Source organism: Geospiza fortis, unplaced genomic scaffold, assembly GCF_000277835.1.
Source record: "Geospiza fortis unplaced genomic scaffold, GeoFor_1.0 scaffold506, whole genome shotgun sequence".
Lineage (NCBI taxonomy): Eukaryota > Metazoa > Chordata > Aves > Passeriformes > Thraupidae > Geospiza > Geospiza fortis.
Window position 1 is genome coordinate 265,814 of NW_005054493.1, and position 25,780 is coordinate 291,593.

General features: G+C 38.5%; 1 protein-coding gene across 3 annotated transcripts in view; it reads left to right on the top strand.

Moving 5' to 3' along the window:
• The window catches only part of RALGPS2 (Ral GEF with PH domain and SH3 binding motif 2), a 115,228-nt gene that overhangs the window by 22,245 nt on the left and 67,203 nt on the right, over positions 1-25,780 (top strand). For all 3 annotated transcript variants that reach the window (XM_031063302.1, XM_031063304.1, XM_031063303.1), the window contains exons 2-6: positions 350-481; positions 3,119-3,226; positions 12,205-12,255; positions 18,149-18,232; positions 24,109-24,198. In XM_031063302.1, coding sequence (XP_030919162.1) covers positions 425-481; positions 3,119-3,226; positions 12,205-12,255; positions 18,149-18,232; positions 24,109-24,198 — 390 coding nt within the window. In that variant the 5' untranslated portion in view covers positions 350-424. The remainder of the gene's footprint in view (positions 1-349; positions 482-3,118; positions 3,227-12,204; positions 12,256-18,148; positions 18,233-24,108; positions 24,199-25,780) is intronic.

Genomic DNA, 25,780 nt, shown 5'->3' on the forward strand with positions numbered 1-25,780 from the left:
GGTAGTAAAAGGAAAAGCAGAGTATGTGAACTGATGTTGCAGACCTCAATTTGTTAGGGATACTGCATATATTTACATATTGATTCTTGGCATAGAGAAAACAATAGGGGAAAATAATGTGGTAAGTCAGTACTGCCAGTGACTGATGGATCTTAATGGAACCTTCAGTTGTTTATGTTGGTTTTAAATATTTTGGTAATCTTAAAATACAGGTTAGAATCCGAAGTCTGGACCTCAGAGTGATGTAGCCATTTTGGAAGTCCTTTATTTTTGTTAAGGATTTTAGGCACTGCATCTTGATGAAAACCTCTGCAGAAAGTGGTTTCTGACACCTTTTTGCTCTTTGTAGGAATGGTTATTGGGTTGCCTTGGAGATGATCCTGCTGCTGTAAATGTAGGGCTGAAGATTAATGGTGTGGGCAGTATGGAGCTAATGAACGGACAGTCCAGTGGTGTTAACATTGCAGCTACTGCTTCAGAGGTAAGGACTGGAAACCTCAGTTACTGGCTAACTATGTACTCAATTTTTACTTTAAAGTGCACTAAAATGTGAGTTTTTCTTTTAACAGCTGTCATCCAACAGATTCTTGTTCTATGTGTTGGTTTCATACACTCCAGTTTAGTGTGAATAAAATGTAAAGTCCTGAACTTGGCATACCAAAATAGAGCATGAACTTGCATATACCATAGCCAAAGCTGACTTTTTCCATATTCTCTTCCATCACATCTAGACAAGGAAGCTTTTCTTTTCAAGTTTTAGCAAGAATAGACACTCTTAGCACATTAAGCTGGCTTGGCAAGGCCGGTGGGAAATGTTCTTTTCTTTGACAGGTACTTGTGTGTGTGTACTGAGGGGCAGTCTGACACAGCAGCAGTGAATAAAGTTGTTCCCTTTGTCTCTTGGACTCTGTTCTGGCATAGGTGGGGGTCCCTCCTGCCCATCAAAGCTTCTGCCCTCTAGAAATGAGCAGCTTGTGAGCTGAGTGTGTGCATCAGCCAAGCAATGGAGATTGGCCTCATCTGCTGGTGCCTCTTAGTTTGAATTGAATGAAGTTTTCCATTTGTCATCTGCTTGTTAAGGAAGAGGCTTGGGCTGAAATTAGATTCCTACAAAGTCAGTAGAGATGAGAGCCACAAAGTCCTGACTGAGGTTGCTTCCTCCACAAATCTCTGCACTGTAGCAAAGATGTTTTGTTTATTTATTTACATGTTTTACAGATGAATTTTGATAGCAGCTGTGTGTGATATGCACTTGCATATGGAAATGGGGAGTACTACAAACAAGGTAAAAGGAAAATTGGAGTCTTGTGCTACCAAAAGGAACCAAATAATCACCACAATTTCACAACTATTGTCAAGAAAGCTGGCATCGGTCTCCAAGACTGTTGTTTGTTTTTATATAGATTCTTGTACTCCTGTTGTAATTGCTTCATAAATCATTGACTGTTTTTTGGCATGCACCTGAAAAATTTTCTTGGAGGAAAGCAACCTTTTTACTCAGCAAAATAATCTTGAATGTTTATGTGATGTCTGATAAAATTGAGTAAAATATATTTTGGCAAAATTACATAAATTTACTTTAAGCAAGTGGTATTTTTTTTTCCTATCTTGACTAAGAAGTAGGAAAGAGGACTTGTAACTGAAATGTTTTTGTAAGCATACTGGTTACTGAAAATGCATGTCTGGTTTGGAGCTTTTGTTGGTGTTTTCAAAGGCAGATTTTTCAGAGAGATTGTAATATCAGAATCTAATTAAAAGTGGACGTCACTATTAAATAAGCATTTTCTTTATAATGTGTCCTTGTAACAAAAGTGCTTGAAAATGGACATGAGTTTATTTCAGCTGGCTGACTTCTCAAGGACCCATGTCCACAGCCTTGAAAGCTTGCAACATGAGCAGTGAAATGGCACAGGCTGTCACAAAGGGCCTTGATTGTGCTGGCCACCCCAACAGTCCCACCCTGGGCATCCCTGGGAGTGGTGTCCAACCCCTCCTGGAGCTCTGGCAGCCTCGGGGCTGTGCCCATTCCCTGGACAGCCTGGGCAGTGCCCAGCACCCTCTGGGGGAGAACCTTTTCCTGATAACCAAGCCTAACTTCCCCTGACACAGCTTCAGGAATGAATAAATAGAATGTAGCTCTGCATCTCTGTGCTAGAGGAAGTGATTGCTCATAACACAGGTGTATTGCTTTAATGTGAAAACTGTATATGAAACATTTGAAGCCAATATGAAGTGTTTATTTTTTGAGCCATATTTGTATTTTGCAGGGAAGCAAAATCTTTGTTTTGTAGATAAATGTTCATAGAATGATATCCCAGGATCTAGTATTCTTTTGCAAATGTGAATTACTGTAATTTAAAAACAAAATTAAAATTCCTTCTGCTAAATCTCTTCAACAGGAACACATGTAAATCAGTGTAATTTTTGTAAGCTTCCTTGTTTTTAAGAGAAAGAGGAAGAGAATTGATAACTATTTCCTTGGGGCAGACCCTTTTTCCTTATCTTTGTGATATTTTTTCTGTTTAAAATTCAATGTTAACTGTATTGCTTTTGTTGATATAGTTGCTGTTATTACCTTTCCTGTCAATAAAATTGGAATTTAATTGTGCATTGAAATATAACTATTGTGTTTAGAGGAATTCCTTGAAAGCATGGAATTATTGGGATAGGAAGGGATGGTAAACCCGTGCAGTGCCACCCCCTACCATGGGCAGGGACACCTTCCACTATCCCAGGGTGCTCCAAGCCCTGTCCAGCCTGGCCTTGGACACCGCCAGGGATCCAGGGCCAGCCACAACTCCTCTGGGCACCCTGTGCCAGGGCCTGCCCACCCTCACAACAAAGAATTTCTTTCTAATATCTAATCTAACCCTGCCCTCCTTCAGCTAGAAGGAAATCCACAGAAACCCAGATGTCACTTTGAGGGTCTGATTTTTTGCAGTCCACATCAGGAAGAAGTCTGTTCTGTGACTGAATTTGAATTGATAATTTACCCAATAGAAAAATTATGTGAACAATGGCGTTTGGACAGAAATTTTGCTTTTGGGAGTGTAAAAAAGAGAAGACAAATAGAAGAGGATGGGTCCAAAACATCCTCAGTGTTTTTTTGTTTCTGCAGAAGAGTAGCAGCTCCGAGTCCTTGAGTGACAAGGGTTCAGCTGAACTGAAGAAGAGCTTTGATGCAGTGGTATTTGATGTTCTAAAGGTCACACCAGAGGAATATGCGGTAAGCAAGTCCAGGAATTCCAGTTACTTTGTGTGTGACTCTCCTTTGCAGCTTCTCCTGCGCTTCTCTATTGCTGCACCTTTTTTGCCTAATTTCTATCATCCTGTTCTTTAGTTCTTCATTGTCTCCATTCTGTTTGAAATTTGAATTGAAATTAAGTGATCTTTTTGGGCTCTGCTGTCCAGGTATTTTTCATACTGTTATATGTAGCACAGACCAAAGATTCTTCATTTATGTGATGCAATTTAATTCTGACATGCATATTTTAGTTGCAAGGCTATACTTGATCTGTACTTGGGTTTTTCTCTGGAGCTATTTTAATGCTTAACTCTGCTAGTTCTTGCTCTAGGAAGCTTTTCTAGTTTTCTTCTTTTGGCTGCAAGAATAATGAGATGTTTAACCAAAACGTTGGGTGATTGTTTTGTTTTGTTTTGTTTTTACTCCCTGTGGAGGTGAGGACAACAGATGGTCCCTCTAAGTGATTCAAGTATGTTGCTAGAAAGATTGCTAAGCTCTTAATGTATTTCCAATTCAAGTGATGAGATTCATGAGGAGTTGTCCTGGGGAGATTATTGATATTGATATTGATACATGTCACAAAATATTCCCATTTAGTTTGGTCTGGTTTGTAATTGTTAATAACTATTTCAGTTAATTATTAATGGCACAATTGGTTTTAATGAGAACACTGAAAATTTAAAGCAGCTGGATTATGAAGTGGTACTTAAATTCTTCTTGGCTAAGGCTCATAATTAATTATGGGATTTATTCCTGACTGAGGCTCAAGTCATGTGGTTTGGGCCTCTTCCTTGCACTGTTGTCAGGAACAGCTGGGCCATGCGTCACCCACTTTCCATGGCAAGATATTTTTTGGGGCTGGCTGTCCTTCCAGTTCTATCTTATGATTCCTGTACATAAAGTAAATCTAACTTAGGAAATCTGGGGCTAGGGACATGAATTCCAGTGGAATTATGCATTCAGGCCAGAATAAGTTTGTTGAATGGCTCTACTATTTACCAGTGGTAGATGCTGTTGGGCAGCAGAATAGATCAGTCAGTCTCTGTGGAGCTGCTGTCACTCCCTTGGACAGCAGAATATACAGAAGTGCCTTGTCATAGAATCACATTTCATAATTCTTGTGCTCCACCATCTAATCCTTCTTCTCTCAAATGCAGCAACCTTTGACTCCGTGTGTTCAAAATGTTACCCACTTAAGAAATCTTGGTTAGGAAAAAATCTGTATCCAAATCCAGTGTTTTTCCTGTTTTCATGTTATGCCTCAAAGTGGGTAGAGTTCTACTCACCAACAGGAATCTTTTAATTAAACATTTCACATTACAGTTATGAAGCTGTGCCTGTATTTTTGGTTTATATTACTAAGTATAATTTTGCTGTTTTCTTAGTTCCTCAGAAGAAACATTTTTGCTTTTAACTTGTTTCCTTTTAAAGTGTCTAGTTCTTCATACCAGGTTTGATTTATTGTAAATCAATACGAAACATCTTGCGTGTAGAATTCTGAACAATTGAACAAAATCATCAGTATTCAGTCCTTTGGCAAGGAAATAATTGATTTCATTTCTTTTTGAGTGTTTCTTTACACAGCTGCACTTCTTTGTTAATATTTGTTTCCCCAGGTATGTATCTGCTTTTCCAGTAGCATCTTTTTGCTTTGAATACTGTCTTTTTCTGATCATTCTTGCCGAAGGTTGTAGAAATAAGTAAATTTGCCAAAAACTTAGGTACCCTGGAGGAAAAGTATCTTTGACCCTTGTTTTTATTTTCTTGGCCACTTCCTTACCCTTCCTGGGTTTAGTTCTGCTATAACAGAGAGGTGTAAAATCTTCATCTGGGTTTCAGCATGGATGTGAAGACCACCAGAGTGATGCAGTAGGGCCAGACTTATGAGGATGTAAAAGTGTGTGAGGTTTCCTGGTGGTGGATAGTACCTCTTGGGTAGGACATGGATATGCTGCCAGTTGCTTTTTCAAAGTATGAGAAAGTTTCTCATTTATTGATATCTCTTACAGAATGGATGCAGTGCAGGCTGCAGATGTGTCTCTGTGACAGCAGAGTGAATACTGTTTAAAATAATGTAATTTATTTTGAAGTGGTAAACTGATGAAATAATTTGTGGGCTACCTAAGTAGCTTTTGATTGACAGGAAAGATAACATGAAAAAACCAGTAAAACAGCAATAAAAGTAAGTTGCTGCACAAGAGGTAGTTAGGCAGCTGTCTAAATAATGGTTAGGAAGCCTTGGCTCCAATGGAAAAGAGTTCCTGAACAGAGGTAGTGTAAAGGTGAGAGTTCACTGATCAGGATCAAGTCAACACAGGCATTGTGAGGTCCCATCCTGTACCTTGTGTGATCTGTTTTGATCAGAACAGATCCCTGTGCACACATGGGAGATATACAGTTATGTCGGAGGAAGAAGAACAAAAATCTGAAAGATAATGAAGTTTGAGATACGCTGGAAATAAGATCCATGCTAGTGATTTCAGTGCCAATGAGAGACACAGATGTATTTTCAGTTCCCACTGTCTCAAAGACATCATTATCATTTCAAAACTCTCTCTGTTTAGTCGTTTAGTGGGTAAGAGACGAGTTGGACAACAAAAGGTTATAATCCTGTATTTTCAAGAAGCTGCTACCAAGCCAAAGAGAAACCTGAGTGCAGATATTTTTGGTGATTTTATTTCCATATTCTCCCCTTTGGCAGTCATCTAACACTGTCCTGAGTACACAGGAGGAGTGCTGTTTCATGTAATGGTCCTTTGTCTCATAAGCAAAAGTCTTCCAGCCCTTGAAGGGGGCCAGTTGGAATAGTAATGGAAATTCTTGTTGTAATCGAGGTGTAAGAGTCAGTTATAACCTTGTTAGCAGCTGGGTGGTTTTAATTCTTCCCATGATTGAAGGCTGCTTTAGAAAGGGCTGAGTTACAGAAATCGGTGAGATCTTCAGGCCCTGCTGCTGCTGTTGCAAATTTATGGTTTGCTTTATCACCTTGCAGCTCACAGAGAGAGCTTCCAGGGGATGTATTGAATACCTGAGTGTTGCATAGATTTCGGGGAAGAAGAATCCCATTCAATAAGTATGAAGTAGTGTCGGGATCTCTAGCTGGTCAGTGTGACCCCAAGAAAAGTTAGAAAGTCTCTTTTCCCAGCCTGGCACTTGAAGAAGGAGCCAGGGCTCTTCATTTCTCGGTCTCAAGGTTGTTTATTGTATCTTATCTATAAAATTCTTTCTCCTGCCCTGCCGAGGTCCATCCAGCAGGACAGTTCCAGGCACTCTGCCTGCCCCCGGGGTGGTGTTACGTCTTTATACTGAAAACTACGTGTACAATGTTTACAATAACTTTCCAATACCTATCACCTATGTTAGACAGTGAGCTTCTACTCTAAACCAATCCAAAAGTGCCAACATCACAGCAGAAGATGGAGACCAAGAAGAAGAAGGAGAAAGGCAGGACATGCCCAGATCCCTCCATCTTGCCCCTCTGAATCCCCATTCTAAAAACCCCAAAATCTACTTTTTCACCTTGTGATAAATTCACTATCATTCTACTTAATTTGTCACGGCTTGCAGATCTTCATCTAAGGTTGGTAACTTGCTCCACGGGTCATGATCAAAACCACAGGAATCTTGGGCTCTGTGCCAGGGTCTCTGAGCCCCCTGGCAGGGATCTTGGCTGCTCAGGACAGCCAGAGGGATGTCCTGGGTCCTGACAAAGTAGGACACATTTAAGGATTCAATGGCCAGCTTTGTAGATGGAACTAGGAAGGAGACCATCTCTGATTTAAAGCCCTGCTTTTAGGCTGGTCACTGCTCAGTTCTTTATTGCTGGGCTGGAAGCCACAGCCAGGCTGGTGCCAGCCTTGCCCAGTGGTGTCTGGCCCTGCTGGGGGGGCCGTGGTGTGTCCAGGGTCGGCGTGGTCGCAGTGAATGCTCCCCATTTTCATCCCAGGGAGAAGTGTGGTTTTGAGCACACAGGGCACAATTTGTGGGGGAGGGATCTGTTAGTGGTGCAGTGGCAGTGGGAAGGGGAGGCTGGTGAAGCTGAAGGAAAGAAGGAGAATGCTTGGGGACATGAGCTCCAAATTAAGGTGCTGGCCAACCTCAGGTTGAGGAAATATTTATTTTTTGCTTTACAGTAAATTCTTATTCCTTAGACAGCAACTGTTTAATTATTAGACTGTTTATTACTTTTTGACTCACTTTTCCATTTTATACTTCAACTTAGCCACGGTGGTGTAAATATTTGAGGTAGAATTAAGGGAAGCACAGCTGTATAAATCCATTGCTTTTTTTCCACCTACTTATCTAAGAAGGATTCTTTATTCTTTGCCCTAGTCCCTGGAAGTGCTATGGAGTAAGCTTATGCTAAAATCTATGTGTATTTCTTTCTTTTTAATTCTCGAGAAGCTTTGTCAAATGGTTGTTGGAAGAAAATACTGCTTATTTTGGAAACAATGTGAAAATAGAGTTTATTTTAAAATGGTTTCAATGAAACCAGGAAGAGTTCTTGTGACAGTGAAATATCAGGTTATCTACATCCTGCTAGCTTTACTTCACAGAAGAATATTAAATATGTTGCCAATGAGAGCAAGAAGAAGCAACTTAATTACAGCATGTGGAGGAACTCTTAATGATGAAAGTTTTGGAGTGGACTTTGTGAGAAAACAAGTAGAGCTTCAACACAGGAACTGGAATCCCCTGGTGTTCATTCTGGACAGCAGAATTATTCTCCTACTGATGCTGTGCTTAACAGAGGCTTAGCTATTTTTTCGGTGAGGAAAATATCCTGGCAGCCTAGATAGACAACACTAAGCCAAGTTGGAAGGCTTAAATATAATTCCTTCTAGAAATTCAGATTAAGGAACAATTTATGAAGTGCTGCTTCAACCAACATGGCTTCAAGTAAAATCAGGTGATTGCAGTATTCTTCAATGACCAGAGTGCAGATGTTTGACTTTTTAAATTTCAAACAGAAACTGAATTTCTCTTTAGACTGAGGATTTTCTGTCTGGGAGGGAGCAGTGGGGGAAGTGCCCTGTCCTTAGGGTAGGTACATGGCAGGAAAACTTAGAGTACATACAGCAAGTGGCCTGATAGAAAGAGTTCATGCTTGAGGAGGACTAAAAAAGTGGGAATATGGCTCAGGTCCAGTGAGAACTTTCATATAGGAATGTGGAGAAGAGCTTTATGCAGTGGTCTTAACTGGAACTAGAAGTTCTTAAGTTATAGATTTTTGTGAAAGGAGGATAATCCATGTGTCCTCATAGAAAAGAGAGAGAATCAGGAAATATTCTTGAATTTTATTTCATTAAGCTTCTTCATATTCCTCAAAGAAGCAGCACACAGAAATGTAGTTCTGAGTTGTTTGAATATAAAATTTCTGACCCGGCAGACCGCCCCGAGAGAGGGGTAAAACCTCTTTATATGAAGCTGTGTGGTAATAATTTTAGTATTTTGAAGTACTTAATTGTTAACAAGTCCAACTTCTCAACACCCATGAGAGCTAAAATATTTTTACACTTGGCTGTTGGAGGCTCCCCAGGCAAGGTCTTTTCTATACATGCAGAACTCCTGTGGCTGTGGAGGGGTGGGGAGGTGTTTTCCAGCAGCCATTTCACTGTGTTAATTGGAAAATTATCATGCACCACTTTTAAAAGATGATTTTGCCTTGTACAGCTGTTCAAGTGGTTGAGAATTGGGAAATATAATTGTGATATATTAAAAACATACATTTTATACTTTTATTCTAGAGCTGTTATCTAGGATCTAGGGCAAACAGAAATCTCAAAACCTCCATTCAGCTGACCCTGTGCAATGATGAAATACTTTTATTATCTAAATGAACTTGGTAGAAATATCACTTCTGGAAAGAGAGAAAATACCATGTTTCCCTATCTCTGCATAATCAGAATACTTATTTAAATGATAAGTAAGGACAAGTTCACAATTTTGTATTGCACATGTAATTATTTTTATTTTTTTTAAATCTGTGCAGCTGGCAGCTCCAAAACCAGAGAAGTTATGGTTGGCATGCTTTATGTAACAAGTTGATTTGAACACTTATAATTTTTGGTTTGAATATTAAAGCATTAAACCACATTTGGGAGAGGGAAGCTCTCCAAGAATTTGTATTGGCTGGGTTAAGGAGCTGGAGTGAGAAAAGTTAGTGCATTGTATCCTTCTCACTTGCGGAAACCAAACTAGGGGCTTTGTTTATTGGGGTTCAGATTCCCCTTGAGATGGTCAAGGCAGAAGTTTTTTGTTGCTGTTAGGGCTGAGCAATGCCACATAACATAAAACTCAGAAATTATTTTTGAAGCTTTCAAGTGCTATTAATTAGACTGCCAGCCTTTCAGTCTGCTTTATTTACTTACTTAGCAGTGAGCGAGCACGTTTTAAAAGAATAAAAATTCAGTCATTAGACTTATAAATATAGACTTATAAATATGAGCAAGTTAATGTTTCAAAAAATCTGTTTTGTTAAATGTAGTTTTAGACTCTAATGTGAGTTATTGTCATATCTACAAACTCAAATAGCTTTTTAGCAATCAGCTTAGATATTCAGCTCTCAGTGCCTTGGTTCCTTTGAATTATGAGCAATTTACTAAGCCCTGGGAACTCGTAATGGAAATTTCGAGCTCTCTAAGAAAGGAACTGCAATAAGGGGTGTTTCTTGAACTAGTGCTTCTGTGATACAGTGTTACTTAAGGTTTTAATAAAAGCAAAAATGTGTCAACCAAGCAAGGAAAAAACCCCATCAGCCTAATATCAACATGGTGCTAGAAGAAGGAGGTTTCTATGTTAAAAGCTCCAGAGGTTTTTTTGTCAGACTTGTAAAATACTGTAATGTACTTAATAGCAATTTCAAATATTTTTAATAATGACCACTAATCCTGAACACTGACACTTGTGTGTTTTTTCGGTGTTAAAATGTCCTTTTTAATATTCCTGTTTAAAATGTATGCGTTTATTTTTATATATGAATTCTGGTGTGAAGTTCTAATAATACTTTTTGTTTCATAAGTATTTTATATTGATCCTTTCTTAAAGTAATAATTTGTTTAAGAGTCACTAGTGAAGCAAGTCAATTTAGCTAAGGCAGTCCAGGCTGATGAAAAGGATGGATTCTGGAGGGCTAGCAAGAAAGACAACATTTATTTTTAAGTCTTTTCTCTTCAGTGTGAACAAATAATCAGTTTCCTGGCTTTTTTTATTGTGCTGTGATTGCAGTCTTGTTTCAGTGAGGAGGATTTGCAGTGAAATGTTAAAAACTATTGAAATGCCCGTGTCTTTTGTAAGGATCTTTTAATGTGCCTTCTACTTGAATTTTATTGAACTGCCCATTCTTTTCATTTCATCTTCCCAAACCCAACCAATTTTGCTATTAATTTGCTTTACTGAGAAGCATAATGATGCACCCACTCAGCCACATATTGACCAAAAATAACACATTTCTGAGGAAGCTTGATAAACTGAACACACAAATGGGGGACTGGAGGTGGAGTTCTGTGGCTGCTGTTCCAGGACTGGGTTCCTCCCTTTCCTGCCACTCTCTTCACAGGCTGTAGCTGTGCCTGGGGTTGTGATCCAAGGGCAGGACCCAGCTCTTGGCTTTATTGACCCTCATTGATCCAACCTGTCCAGATCCCTCTGCAGAGATTTCCTGTCCTGCAGCACATCGACATTCCAGCCCCACATGGGGGTGTCTACAGCAGAGGCCAGGAAAGAGAGTGTGTAAAAGTGAAACATGTAGAGGGCTTGTTACTTCTCTGGTGTTGTACTGCAAAATACCAGATGATTGTGTCAGGGTGTTGATTACAGACAAATTTTATAATCATAGCAACATAATTTTATAATAATAAATTTTTAATATAAATTTTTTAATGTTTATTGTTGTCAGAATTCCTATCTAAAAATACATTTAGAGGTCAAGATGTGCTACCAAATACAGATTGGGTTGTCTTTGCAAAACACAAAATCTTGCCTCATCTCTGTACTTGCTGACTTTCACCTAGAGCATCCCAGTTAAAATTTTCCTGCAAGGCTGGCTTTCTCTGAGGAGCTGTTCCACCATCTACGGTGGCATCCAGTGGCAGCTGCAATTTGTGAGAGTCACAAAGCTGTCAGTGTGTACCTTGGAGTGTATATATGGGGCACTGCTGTTTTCAAGGAAATAAGAATAAAGCCATGCAGCTGACAGCTGAGGGAACAGAACAAGGTCCCTGGATTCATTATTTAAAGAGAACTTGTGATATCTAACTTGGATGGCACTGGCCTTTCTGAGCTACCTTTGAAAGAAATGGTCTTTTTTTTCTAGATGTATAGGCTGTCAGCAATCCTAAAATGTGCAGGATTAATAAACTTAAAATAAGGCTTGGGGAATATATGTCAAAATGCAAAACCTGGTCTTTGACTTTACTCTTTTCAAAGCTAAGCAAACATCCCAGAATGAAAATGCACTTATTGACTCTGCCTTGCTGGAAAAGAGATGACTGTGTTGAATTTTAACTGTTGCTGAGCAACTGAACAATTGCTTTGCTTTGTTACTCAAATATGGTTCAAGAATTGATTGAAAAGTTGTAGGGATGTTTCAGTAGAGCTGTGTAGCTGGGCTAACACTCAGAGTTTGGAGAGAAGCTACCCTTGAGCAACTGCAGTCAGGTCCTTGTCTTTCTGGGGAGGCTTTTATATTCTGTTTCTGAGTTCAAGCTTTTACTTGCCTATGTATGCTCCTGAGGATAATTTCTCATAATTTGTTCATTATTTGTGCATGTAAAGCTGGGAGCACATTTTTCTTTGGTTTTGCAGGATGACCCTGTAGCAGAAGCTGAAATTAGGTATCAAATGAAAGCCAAAAAGAAAAGGAAACAGAACAAATGTAATTCTTAAGCAGCACAGCACCTAAATGGAATGCAAGGCTAATTTTGATCTTAACTTATGTTTTCTTGAAATTTTTATTCCAGGGTCAAATAACACTAATGGATGTGCCTGTATTTAAAGCAATTCAGCCAGAGGTAAGTATTTCCTTAGCTTTGTTTTTCAGTTTAAATAAGGAAAGTGATGCCAGAGTATAAAATCTGGAATTGCCAAGTGTATGTCTGTAAATCTTAATTTTTGTCCCACTTCATATATTTCTGAAGCAGATGGTTTTTTAACAGAAAAATATCTGGAACTAATAGCCTGTTTGGGGACTGATATTGGTATTTAATTCAGCTTGTGCTGGAGATGAAGCATGTGGGATTTAGTGTTTCTGAATGACAAACATCCTGATTTGATAATTCTGATTATAATGTTTTAGGTTTCAGCTACTGATATGTGTTTTAATACTTCATCCTGTCCCTTGTTTCCATAACTGCTTCACTTCTCCTTTGGCAAAATGAAAGTGGTTGTAGTGGCAGTCGAGATGTGTGTGATCTGTTGGGATAATACATGGATGATTTGTGTTCTCTCATTTGTTTTTATGTAATGCCATATTCCTTTCAGATTGTAGCTGACTTGAGCTCATTTCAGCAGCTTCACAGTGACTATAATAAATGATGAATTTGTTTTTCCTCATTTCTGTACCATCAGCATTTTCCTGTGGGCATTGTTTTGCACTTTCAGGGTTTATTTTTCAGATTGTTGTGCATTTTATCAGTGCTGTGGAAGTCTTTCTCAGGTCATCAGTCACTTCAGTCCATCACAAACTATTTCACCGGCAGCAGGTTTGTTATGTCACTCTTGTGACTGCTGAAGAATATTTTGCTTCAAGTGGCGAAACCAGCTCAATCTCTTGGCTGTGATTATTGATTTCATCATTTGTGTTAGCTGAGAATTTTTTTGAAGGCTGCTGTTTGATCTGTACTTGAAGATGATTCAGCTTTCATAGTATTTCCACAAGATATTTCCCAGCACTTGTGGATCTGTGTGTGATTTTTGGTTCATTTCTTAGTTTGTTGGTTTGGGTTTTTGGAGTTTTTTTGTTGGTTTAATCCTTCAGAGAGTTTTCCATTTGATCTGTTTTGAACCTACATCACAGCAGTACTTAACATTAGCAAAAGTAGTGCACAGAATACATATGAGAAAAACATTTAGAAGAGTCAAATAAAAGGGCAAAATGCTTTAAAGCTTTGGAGAAGAGCTTTAAAAAAAGAGAGATCCTATTGGAAGATCAGAATAAACATATTTTGCCAATAAGAGGCACTCCAAGGCTTTTCAGAGAAAATATGAGAGTGTAGGCAGATATACCTGCAAAGTAATTATTTATAAAAAATCTCATAAGAATAAGAAAAAATTAATAAGAAAAATTGGTGTGATGCCTTCACTAGGAAATAGCCATGAGGAAGGATGGCTGATGGGTCTCTTAAACTGTGTTCACCTGAGGAAAAGGGCTGTAGAGATCAGCTCTCACATCAGAAAAGGCTAAATACAATTAAATTGCTTTTCTCTTGGTTTGCAGAAGGAAATATCAGGTGTGGAAGGCTTAGTTTACCTCAAGGCATCTTGACAGCAGGTTAATGAAGTGGTGTAGATTTCTGAGCTTCCTTCAAGTTTCTACCAGCCTGTGCCGTATCCATGTCTTGATTCAACTTGTAGATCTTTATCCATCCCTTGGCATGTGCACTCAAGCATGGTGGAGTTTGTAATTAGAAAACAAAACACCATTGAGCTGATTTCACCTGTATGAAAGGGCTCCTAAACTGAATGTTCAGTGAGTGACTGAAAGGCATTGATAGACTTGGGGTTTTTCATTCTAGATAGTAATACTGAATTTCACAGCTCTCATCAGTGTGCATGGTGGGAGATGATGAGCAATGTTTTTCCCCAGTGTGCTGTGATTTAAAAACAGGGTGTTTATTGCAATTTGTAATTCATCAGCAAATCTTTGTTACACAGGCTGTGAATCTCCCTTCCCAAATTGTAGAATGGTATCTGAATCAAATTTTTTAGCCTTTAATGTGTGTTCATTTATTTTCTCGAATAAGATTTCTGAAAGATGTACTCAGAGATGCTTTATTTTTTAAATTGCTGGAGATTAATTTTCATCTTTAGGCTGTGTGAGCAGTATTCTTTTAATATCTTTTAAATTATTGTGTTGCACCTTCCTCATTGTGTTAAAATATTTATTAAATTATTACAGGTAGGATTTTTTTAATAAAAAGCAATACCAGAATTTCATCTTGATTATCTTAACAAAAAACAGAGCCTTAGAACACTTTCCAAAGCAATATGTAATAGTTTTTGTTTTAGTATCAAAATCAATGAACATGCTCACAGCACACTTAAATACTTCAGCAGCCTTTTGCCTCCATCTAAAGCAAGTAAATAGAATTATTTCTGTTTATATTCAATTTTCTTAGCAATATTGTGGTTTCACACATGTGCTCAAGTTCCTGCACACTGCCCACTACAACTCACCATGTCATGTTTGGTGGAAAAACAGACTGGCAGCTCAGTGTTGCCCACAGAGTCTGGGATTAAGGGAAGTGGTGGATCCCTTGACATTGGGGGTGAGCCAGAAGCAGGGACTTGAACCATTACCATGGTGAGATAATCTTTAGGGACACAATTGTCTGCCTGAGCTGTGTGCAGGCTGTATCACTCCTGGGTTCTGGAAACCACTTTCTTCTTCATTAAAAACACCTGCAAGTTGCTTCTGAGAAAGGAGAAGGAATTACTGGTTGTTTGTTAATTAATAGTTAATGGGCTGCAGTATAAGAAAATAAAGATTATAAAGAACACACCTCTCTGACATAAACATCTATCTGTATGAAAGCAGCCAATTTGCATTTTAATTTTAAGGGGGGGAAAAAATTACAGAGTTCTCCCAGTCAGTCATAAGATTTCCTTCTCTTCCCTGGGAATGGTGAGTGGTATTTTGGTTTTTGTTCTCTCTCTTGTAGTGGTTGTGGCTTTCTAGAGAGCAGTGACTGTAAAGCTCTGCTTTACTGTAAAAGAAGGGAGTCTTAAACTTGCTTGGCTGTGCTGCTGGTAGTTGTGTTAACATTAAATAACAGCCACATGACCCCTTGCAGAACACATCAGCTTGCTTTTTTTGGAAAATATGATTACTTGCTTTACATGTTTTAGTATGTCATCCAAAATTATTTGCCCATGTGTTCATATTGAAAATCTCTGCTGCGTTATTGTCTTTAACCTCTTCATCCCCTCTGCTTCACCAGACTAGGCAGTGAAAAAACATTCACTTACTGAGTATTCTTAATCTCTGCTCACTCTGAAATTATAGAATGGTTCCACTATTAATCCTTGCTTCTTCTCTCCTCTTTTTGAAACTTTCCCTTTGACCTAAATAAAGGTTTTTGTGAGAAACACAATCTCGCTCTCTGCTGTGTAGTACAGGTTATAATTTAAATGTTCCCACAGTATCTTGTTAAGGAAATTAAAATGCTATGTATTCAAAAGGGAATAAAAACCAGAATGAGTTACAGAGAAAGTTCAGTTTTTGTATTCTTGATCCTATGTCTTTCAGTTTTTCAGATCAGTTTAAATGTACCACATTAAGTAAGAAATTGGTGGTTGTAGTGATGTAGCTCCTGCTCCTGAGCTGACTGGCAGACTAAGGAAATAATTCTGGGGAATACTTCAGGTTTGAAACTTCTGGTAGAAAAGGTAGAATCCTAGAGGAAGATCAAGAAATAGAGTAAGTAAGAAATAGGCAGCACAGCCTATTTAGCAGAGCAGTGAGTATTTTTATAGAAGGATAAGAGTGGTTTCTCCGTTCTAGTGTGGTGTGAGTGTTTCATTGCCATCATGAGTGCAGTCAGATGTGTCCTTGTTGGGACTGTATGGGACTGCTCCAGGCCAGACCCAGGGAGTGCAAACACCTTGGTGGCTGCTCTTCTGCAGATGGCATCTTGGGGCAGTGCCAAGGGCAGTGAGGTCACACAAAGGGGCAAGAGGGTTCTGAGTAGGGGTCCCCTGAGGTAGAAATGTCAGGTGCTCATCTGGGAGACCTGACAGGCAAAGGGAAACCACTCTTCTTTTAGTTTGGAGATGAGAGAAAAGGAAGTTGGCTGCCCAAGGGAGAGTGGTCTTGCAAGTAAGATGAAATATTTCCTACACTTCTTAAAGGGAGGGGGAAATGCTTTTGGAACTCCCAAAGCTCTGTGCCTCTCCTCTGTCTGCCCCTGGACAGTGGTGTGGATGTCACCCTAGGCTGTTGAAGAATCAGAAGGGGTGGCACAGGTCCTGAGTGCCTGTGTGACTGTGCCTCATACACCTCTGGAAAAAGCTTTGGATGTGTGTCTTCCCAGGCAGGAGCAGGATCTTTTATTTTGCAGTATTCTCAAATCTGTTGCCATTGATGTCTGTGCCCTGTGGGCCCTTAGATGTACAGGGCCAGGGCAATGGGGATCTTCTGCCTAGAATCATTATCAGTTTTTCACTCTGTGGTGAGAATTGCAAATTAAGGACATGGCCTGAATTTGTAAGAAATTCACATATTTTCCCTGAACCTGAGGTGACAACTAGGCTGTTAAGGAAGGGTTATAAGATGCCTGTGAATGAATTCCCTTGTGTTCCTCCGAGTGCAGAGCTGTGATTCCAGTGGAAACTAGAGATGCTGAGGGATGGAGAATTTAATCAAGAGTCTCTTGAATGGCTCCCTTCTCCAGTAGCCTGCTCTCCTTTGGAGCAGGAGTAATTCAGGGCTGTGTGGGTGTCTCATGCATACTCATTGAAGTGGAGGTGTGAGGACAGGGACATGTGCTTTCCTGTGCTGAACATGCCACATCTTCCAGGGTAGATTTAGGTGGCACAACTTTCTAGTGAAATTTGAAGGAATAGCCCTAAATACAAAGCCATAAATTCTGCATTCTTTCCAGTGCCTGGCCAAGAATCTCTGGGTCTTCTCTAACAAATACCAGCACACAAACTTCAAGTGGAAGAATTCAGGGACACTCTTAACTGGCACGAGATTCTTTAGTAGATTTGGGTCATGGGTTAGAAAGATGATAAGAAGTTTCTGATTTTAAAAAGTAAAAAAAAAAAAATTAGACTATCCAGTACCAAATTCTTTTAAAATCTGTCTTAAATGGCACCATTACTGGTTACATGTTGAGTCATCTTATCTAAGTTATGTGATAGCTGGATGTGTAGTGTGAATCTGGCTTCAGTGAGGAGTTTTCAGCATGGTAATAAAACTGAGAGCACTTCAGAGTGGATGATGTGGAAGGAAGACATGAATAAGTGAAAAGGAAGGGCTGTACTTTGCTATTATGCCACGTGAATAATTAAGCTGTGTCTATTTTGATTCTTTTCTTGGTAGCACTGTGGAACAGGTTGTGTGCTGAATGTCTCTGCATCTATTCATGTGCTGTTGTATACAAATGGAAGAGCTCATTTTGATACATTTAGTTATTTAAAGTTTTAATGAAAACTTCTTTGTTGAAATTAAGCGATGGTAAATAACAAGATGATGTAGTTTCCCAAAATAGGCTCCTTTGGAAGGGAAAACTGAAAATAGTGTTTCTTTTATTGTCATTGCAAATGATGACATTTTTTTGGTATTTCTTTAATGCAACATGCCAAGTTAAAAACATGTCTTAGATTGAGTTAACTAGGTGTATCATCTCTATAAATATCTTCAGAAAGTGATTAAAAACAAAAGGACATTTGGCTGTCTAGCTCAGATTCATGTTTGAAGCAGGATCTCTGTGGTAACAAAATTAGGAAAGCTCTAATTCAGCAAAAGATGAATTGTAATAATCAGTAACTCAACACAATTCAGAAATTACACTTGTGGAATCTCAGTTTTCAGAAGGAATCAGAACAAGTGTAACTGTATTACTTCAATGTGTTGTTGCTCTGTTGGTTTAAAACTTACAAGATTTGTGTCTCTATATGCCTGTGTCTCTGAACATGTGTTATGCACTAAATTAAAGTGAATTTTCATCCTTGTTCTCCCAGGAGCTGGCAAGCTGTGGCTGGAATAAAAAAGAGAAATACAGTTCTGCACCAAATGCTGTTGCTTTCACCAGAAGATTCAATCATGTGAGTTATTTTCTTCCAGCATTATTACATGTACACATTTGAGAAAGTCTGTGGGATTAAGTGTTCTGGCACATCACTTTTATTTTGGATCACAGCTGATTACTTGACAACTTAAGGAACTCCTTTTAGCAAATACTTTATCTATAGGACATGCAGAAAGACCAAACCAGTGTTGAAGAAATATTCTGTTTTAAATAGCAGCAATCTATGAAAAGTGCCCATTTTCCTCAGAACTGCTGGCTGTCTTTTATATGAAGACAGAATCACAATTACAGGTTAAAGGCTTGCCATACAGGATTTCTGGACTTGTAATTAGATGTAATTTCCTTCTGTGTTAGTTGAGTGTCTTATGCTTCACATAGATATTTTTGTCCCTAGAAATAGAAGCCTCTTGTCAGCATAGGTACCTTTTTAAGGTGATTCTAGGCAAACTTTTAAAGATTCCAAACAATACTTCTGTAAAAAAAATTGTTCTTTAACTCTCTATTTCACATAATTTTTAGGTAGTATATTTGAGATTTATGGGTTTTTTACTCAACAATTTCAACAATTTCTTTTTACTCAACAAAATCAACTATTAAAAGGAGAACAGAATTCTCCCTTTCTCCACAATTAAAGCTGGAGGAGTCCAGCTGTGGAGTTACCCAATCATGTCTCAAAACTGTGATGCTCTTTCTAAGTAATGCCATATTTTCTCTTTCAGATGAAGTAATTCTATTACTCTCATCTCTCATCTTGTAAATGTTTAATGATGTCTCAAACATACAAGCTGTCTTGCAGAATTAACCTCTGTACCCAGTCTCAGACTTACAGAGATCTTTGCTAATCATCTGAAACTCACACCAAACCTCTGAAATTTTCAAGGCTTTTTTCCTATCAATTCTTGTGTACTTTCTCACTTTTCATGATTGCTCTCATTGAGGATATGATCAAATCCTACTATTCTTCACTGATAACACAGAATATTTCTTAACCTACTGACTGAAATGCTTGTCTGGCATTGGGTTTTGGACACTTGACTGATTCTGCACTGGGCTGAAAAGAGAATGTTACACTGCGAACTTTCTGTGACTGTATCATCTCTTGAGATCCTGAGAGGTTCGATCAAGATTTTGGGATTATTTCATGGGGTTTTTTTGTTTTGTTTTGGTTTTTTTTGTTTTGCTTTGGTTTTTTTGTGGGGTTTTGTTTGTTTGTTTTGGTGAGGTTTTTTTTGTTATTGTTGTTTTTTGTTTTTGTTGCTGCTGTTCTGCATTTAGTTGAAATTTTCCTGATCTAGCTTTTGAAGTTGCTCCTGTTAGAATGTATAGGCTGCTATAAAAACATTCGTGATTTTGACACTAATCTCACAGATTCCAACATTTGCTGCCTTGCTTATTCATGGAAATCGACTCTTCAATGAAATGTTTAGTTTTGCTGAATATTGTGGAATGTTTTTGTGGTAAAAACCACGTGAGGCAGTGTAACTCATCAACGATTTCACTTCTCAATTGTTGTTATGTGCTCTACTGAAGAACTGCAGGAACTGCCTGAAGTCAGCTTCAGACATACTAAAGAATTGGTAAAATATGCTCAGTAGCCAGAAGGAAGGAGAGGAAACCTTATCATGGAATAAGGACTTCCATGATGTTTATATCAGCCTTTGTTCTGGCATCAAGGAAGCCCTCAGCATAGGACTAGAGAGGGAAAAGGACAGATATTGTTTCTGCTCCACTTACCTGGGGTGTTCTAATGCTTAGTCCTAAAACAAATAATCAGCAAAGTCACAGGGACTTGTGGCCTTGTCAGGCAGGGATACATGTCAGCAAAATTTTGCTAACCTTTGAAATTTCACTGGGGCTAAATTAAGCATTATGCATCTGTCTCTTCTCTTTTTACCCCCAGCTTGCCAAAGGAAAACCATGAACAGCTCTCACTTCTTAAATAAAGAGAATATGAAATTACTAACAGCTGCTGCACAGCAAAGTGATGTGCAGGTAGCATTTTGGAAGCAGTGATGATTCTGTGCAGTTGATTACATTCCACTGAGGATGAAGTCAGGCAGTTCCAGCATTAGTTATGGGATAATTGGATGTGCCTGTGAAAATAGATTGAGTTCAGGCAACAGAAATCAGTGGAATCCTTCCATGCCAGGACTCTCCTGTTCTTGGAGAATTCATTGTTGAGTGGTACTCCATATAGATCTACATATCTAATATTAATTTTTTTTAAGATATGTAACTTAATGTGCTAGTTTTCTAGTTTTGCATTAATTTATATTTAGTGAGGAGGGAAGAATCTTTTTTTTTCCCCTAAACTCTGATCTCTCATTTTCAGCTTTCTTCTGAAAGTGAGTTGCAGACTTGCTGTTACTGGTAAATCTGTCAGAGTGCACAACTGCCAAGTCCACTTACTAAATCATTGTCTTACCTTTTGAAAATAAACTTTTATCATTTGTTTCAAATAAACAATTATTTGAAGGTAACTGTGAAAAGGTCACTATTGGTCTCTTGGTTATGAATCCCTCAACTGAAAACTGAAAACCTCTTTCTTGAGGTTTTTGTTTAAATGGGAGTGGAACTGTGCTGCCAGAGAGCTTAAAATATTAGAGAAACTTGTCAGCTAGATTCAGTATATTGGCACAATTTGAAAGGAAGAGATCCCACTTGCCAAAGGAAAATTTTTTGTTTTACTGACTGTATTTATAGGTGTTTTTCACGGTTTTTTTGCATCCTTTTTTAACCCAAATGCAAACATTGTATGAAGAACTTTTTCTTGAATATTGTAGTGTGGCTGAATTGCAGTGGATTTAACTGGGATTATTGGAAATTAAGGAGTGGAGTGGTTAGTATGAATGGAAGATATATGAAAGAAAAATCTAGAAACTATTAAAGGAATATTCTTGAATTTCCCTATTTTTTGATTAGCACAGAAAGGAAAGATAGTTTTGGAAGCAATGACTATGATCTTAAAAACACCAGTAGAACAGAATTGGTATTTCAGATAGAGCAAACATGGGATAATTTAAAAATCTTAAGATGTGATTCAACTACAGATATGTTCAAAGTTAAGCCTGTTATTCTCAGTTGACCTTAATAAGGAAGAATATAAATATACAATTATATGTCAAGAATATAAATGTACAATTATATGTCAATTATATGTCTTGAACTTGTATCAGAAGTATTGATACCCAAATGCTGGCAGTCATGTTACTGATTAATGTTGGTATAATAACATCTAAATGTAGCAAGACAGGACTAGATGGAACAAATATGTATTATTTATGTAAAGAATGAAACAAAAGTATTTATTTAAATTGTTGCTTTTTCAATATGTGCAATGTATTAGGTTATGGTGCTGTCTAAAGATACCAGTTAATAGACATGACCAGCCAAACCCCAGTGTTTGTGTCAGTAAAAACACATCAGAGAGGACTGGAAGTGGTTGAGGTGGAAGTGATTAAGTGTGTTTGGTTCTGTATCTCCTGCCTGCTCTGTCACTCAAGGGACTGGAGGGCTCTAAGCTTTGAAGGAAATTTGTTCTGGTTTGTTTGGGTATTTTTTCTTTTCCTGCAAGAGCTTGGGAGTGTTGAACTGAGGTCTGCCTGGGACTGGGACAGAAACCAAGCTTCCTTGGGCAAACAAGAGTGTTTGTGTCTCTGTGATGCCAGGGAACTTCCACAGAAGTCAGGACAGACAGAGGAAATCAGGGGATTTTTGTCCTGATGGAAATGCTGGAGTGTTGCTCTGTGTTCTGAGCAAGCGTGTCACAGTCTGGCCATCACAGGCATTCTCCTGTTACTTCAGCACTCTCTGAACTTCAAATCAAAGAGATTTGGGATCGTAAGGTGTAGTGCTGTGTGTGTTGTACTTACCTGATTTTTTATCATACAGAAATCTGTGTTAAAAATTTAAATTTCCTTGATCTTCAGTGGGAAAGCATCTCCTTAAAAAACTCATTGATCAGTCAGGGAAAGAAAGTTCTTTTTCTCAAGCTGTGTAACTACAGCAGAGCACCAAACGAAGGTCAAGCTTTTTAAGACAAAATTTTGAAATACTGCCAAATATTTTATGTATTCAGTACTTCTGTATTTGATAGGGTCGTAGAATATCTCAAGTTGGAAGGGGCCCATAAGGATCACTGAATGCAAATCCCTGCTCCTGGCAGGACTCAGTAAGGACACCTTCAGAATATTTAATTAAAGAAAATACTGGAGAAGACCTGGCAACAGTCCATGTATTTTTGTTTTCTAAACAATGAAGAAGGTGCAAGAATTTAAATTCTTTTTTACTCTCACTACCCCTGAGATTGTCTCAGCACTTGGAGCCCTGTCCTTAAAGGAAAATTATTCTCTAACTAAACAAAGGGAATGGCAATATCAATCATTAAATACAGCTACTGTCACTATGACTTTCAGATTATTACAATTTGATGATGTACCCTTAAAAATGAGACGATTTTCCATATTTTCTCCTTTTAACTTTAAACAGTGGTTTCAAAACTTTGCTATTTTTGAACATGGCAACATATTGATATTTTTTAAAATCAATTGGAACCACTTTTTGTTTGTGAAGAGATATTTTGCTTTGCAAAAAATCAAAAGAGGAAAGAAAATGAAGAAAAATGAAAGGAAATAGAAACCTGAGCTCTCTGGTTAATTCTTTCCTGGCTAATACAATCTTAGACAAACAGACCAAAGGGAAGTGATTCTTATGCAAGATGTTTGTGGGGATTTTTTGTGGGTTTTCTTGTCATTCTTCCATTTCTCAGTTCCAAAGAGCTGTTGTGATTTAACATCCCAGTTTTCATCAGATCCCTGTAGCTTCGCTGCAAATGTAATCATTTTGGAGGTGTGGATCTTCTTTGTGCTCTTCTGTCTTAGGAGCTATTGTACTGAACAAAGTGGAACAGGATATTTCATTTTTCTAATTGAGATTTGGGCCAGGAACCTAAAGACATACTCAGTGTTAGTTTACAAGAAGTAGTTCAGCATCACTTAAAAATCAAAGCAACATGACATGTTGAAAGGTTTTCATGTATGAGTAAACTTGTAGTAAATTTCTTCATACGCTGTTTTCAGTAATTTTGTAAATACCAGTCATGCTGTATCTTGATGATAATTAATTTTTTCCCAACTTGTAGCAAATACATGAGTAAAAGCTGCAGCATTTGTTACGCTTTGCTAATTCTTTACTACTGATTTATTACAGTGTTTAATTTTTATCATTCTTTGTGAGGGCAGAGAGTGACAGGGAGCAGAGAAGAGAAAACAGTGGAGTTTAGACATATTATCAAACACTTTTAGAGTACAGCCTTTATGAGATATTCATGTAAGTATGAAATGCAGCAGCCGTTCTTTATACTGAATTTAGCATGGATCTTACACAGGAGTGAAGTCAGTCCTGGAGAGTTTAACCAAAAGTATGATACTGTGCTGTACATCAGCAGGTAATTGGCATAGCTAGAAATAAGAGTATAAACTAGAAGCTGGGTTATGGCAGAGCTTCCTACCTTGCATTCTAATTTTGTTCAGGGTTAATTTTTGTTCGATGTGTTGGAAATGTCAGTGAACTGTAGTTGAAGCTGCTCAATTCATGTAATTCAGCATTTATGTTGTGGGAAAGCAAGCTGGTGAATATGATTCAGTGTTAGTGTTTATATTCCTTCATTTTATAGCCTTTTCATGACATTTCTTCATGATTTTATTTTCCTGGGAGAGCACTGTTCAAAGTTTGAGTGTTTTGCCATTTGCTTTGTGTGTGATCTCACCCTCAATCTTACCCTGAACTTAAGTCTGTTTCCATAGACCATACTTCCATAAAAATAAATAAGACTTTTAAAAGCATAGTGTTGAAACTCTGTATTTTTAAAAGGCTTTTTTTTCTACATTTTAGGTAAGCTTCTGGGTTGTTAGAGAGATTCTGCATGCACAGACTTTAAAAATACGAGCTGAGGTTTTGAGCCACTACATCAAAACTGCAAAGGTAAGAATTTGTATTGCGAAGGGGACGTGGGATTCACCATGATCAAAGGTTTTCTACCCAGTTTGGTCAGTTCAGAAATATCCATGGGGAAATACCTAATACCTGACTTATCTGTGGTTGTTTCTGTTGACATCTGTAACTGTTTGGCTCCTATGTTGTTACAAAGTGTACAGTCAGTTTCAGCAGCTTTAGTCAGAAGAAAAATGGTTTGTTTGCTTTTGCCATTGGAAGGAAAGGATCTTTTATCTCTACTCAAATAATATCAACTTTAAAAATGTGGTTTGAAAAATAGACTTTGATTCAGAAGACATTTTGGAGCTCTTAGGCTTTCCTAAAGCCTTTTGGACAGACATTCATAAGAAAAGGGTCAGCAAATCTGGAGTGACATATAGCCCTTCAAAGAGAGTGAAATTTCTTCACAGTAGTGAGAAAAAGGGGATGTTTTTCAAGTTTCTGCTGTCAGATGGTGGCTGCCTTTTACTATAACTGACTGCTGTGACCACCCCAGGTCACCTGCAAAAAAAAGATGTAAAATATTTGTTAATTAATTCATTTTGTATTCAGGTGCATTCCCTGTCTTGACAAGCCCTTTTTTAATGAACCAATATTTTACTCCTGGGGGATTTGACTCTCAACTTTGGGCAAAGCAAGAGCTAATTTTGTAGGATAGCACAGGCTCTGCTCAATAATCATGCTGTGGTCATAAAGTGTTAATGATCTCTCTTAGACATCCTTTGATATCTGGTGAGTTAATGTATCTTCATCTCATGTATTTTTAAAAGTCAGTTCTTGTGGTTTTGTTTGAAATACAAACATAAAAGAATTGGCTTCACGATCCATGTCCCTGCAGAGGAGGGAGAGGTCCAGCTCTGTGTGGCCATGGTGCAGAACAGATGTGGGAAGCCAGCTGGGCTCAGGGCTGGTTCATACTGGGATGGGACTGGGCAGTGCTGGGTGTTACAGGCTCAGCTTTGGGCACAGCACCCTGAGCATGCCTGACCTCACCAGTGCACTGCAGTGCAGTGGCTGCCGGAATGCTGCTGGCTTGGAGGCAGTTATGTGCTCTAACAATCAGGTAATTGAGCTTTGCTTACCTGTCAGCTGTAAAAATCACAGTTACAAAAGCAAGCAGCTCTGTATGGGGTGTTTTTATATCAGTTCATTTATTTCTGTGCTTGCTACCTTGGCTTTGCTTACATGCAGCTGCTGACATGAAGTTACTGCAGTGGGGGCAGTTGGAAGGAGTTTCTGTTATCCAGAGCTATTATCAAAGCAGCTTGGTGCCAGGGGTCACACTAATTACCTTTAGAGGAGCTGTAAATCCACTCCACAGTGATTCCTTGTGCTGGCAACCTACTGTATAGCTTAAATGGTATCTCACCTACACCGCCTAATGCATGAGGTAATTAGACCTAACAGTTCCCTGAAGTTCCCAGACTGTCCTGGTTGGTGATGACTCCTGTTTCACTGCTGGCAGCAGCTGGGAAAGCCCTTCTTTTCATTTCTGATCAGCTCCACTGTCCTTTGGGACAGTGAACTTTATTACCTTGCTTGGGATGTGTGTGGGAGGAAAAAGAGTTCT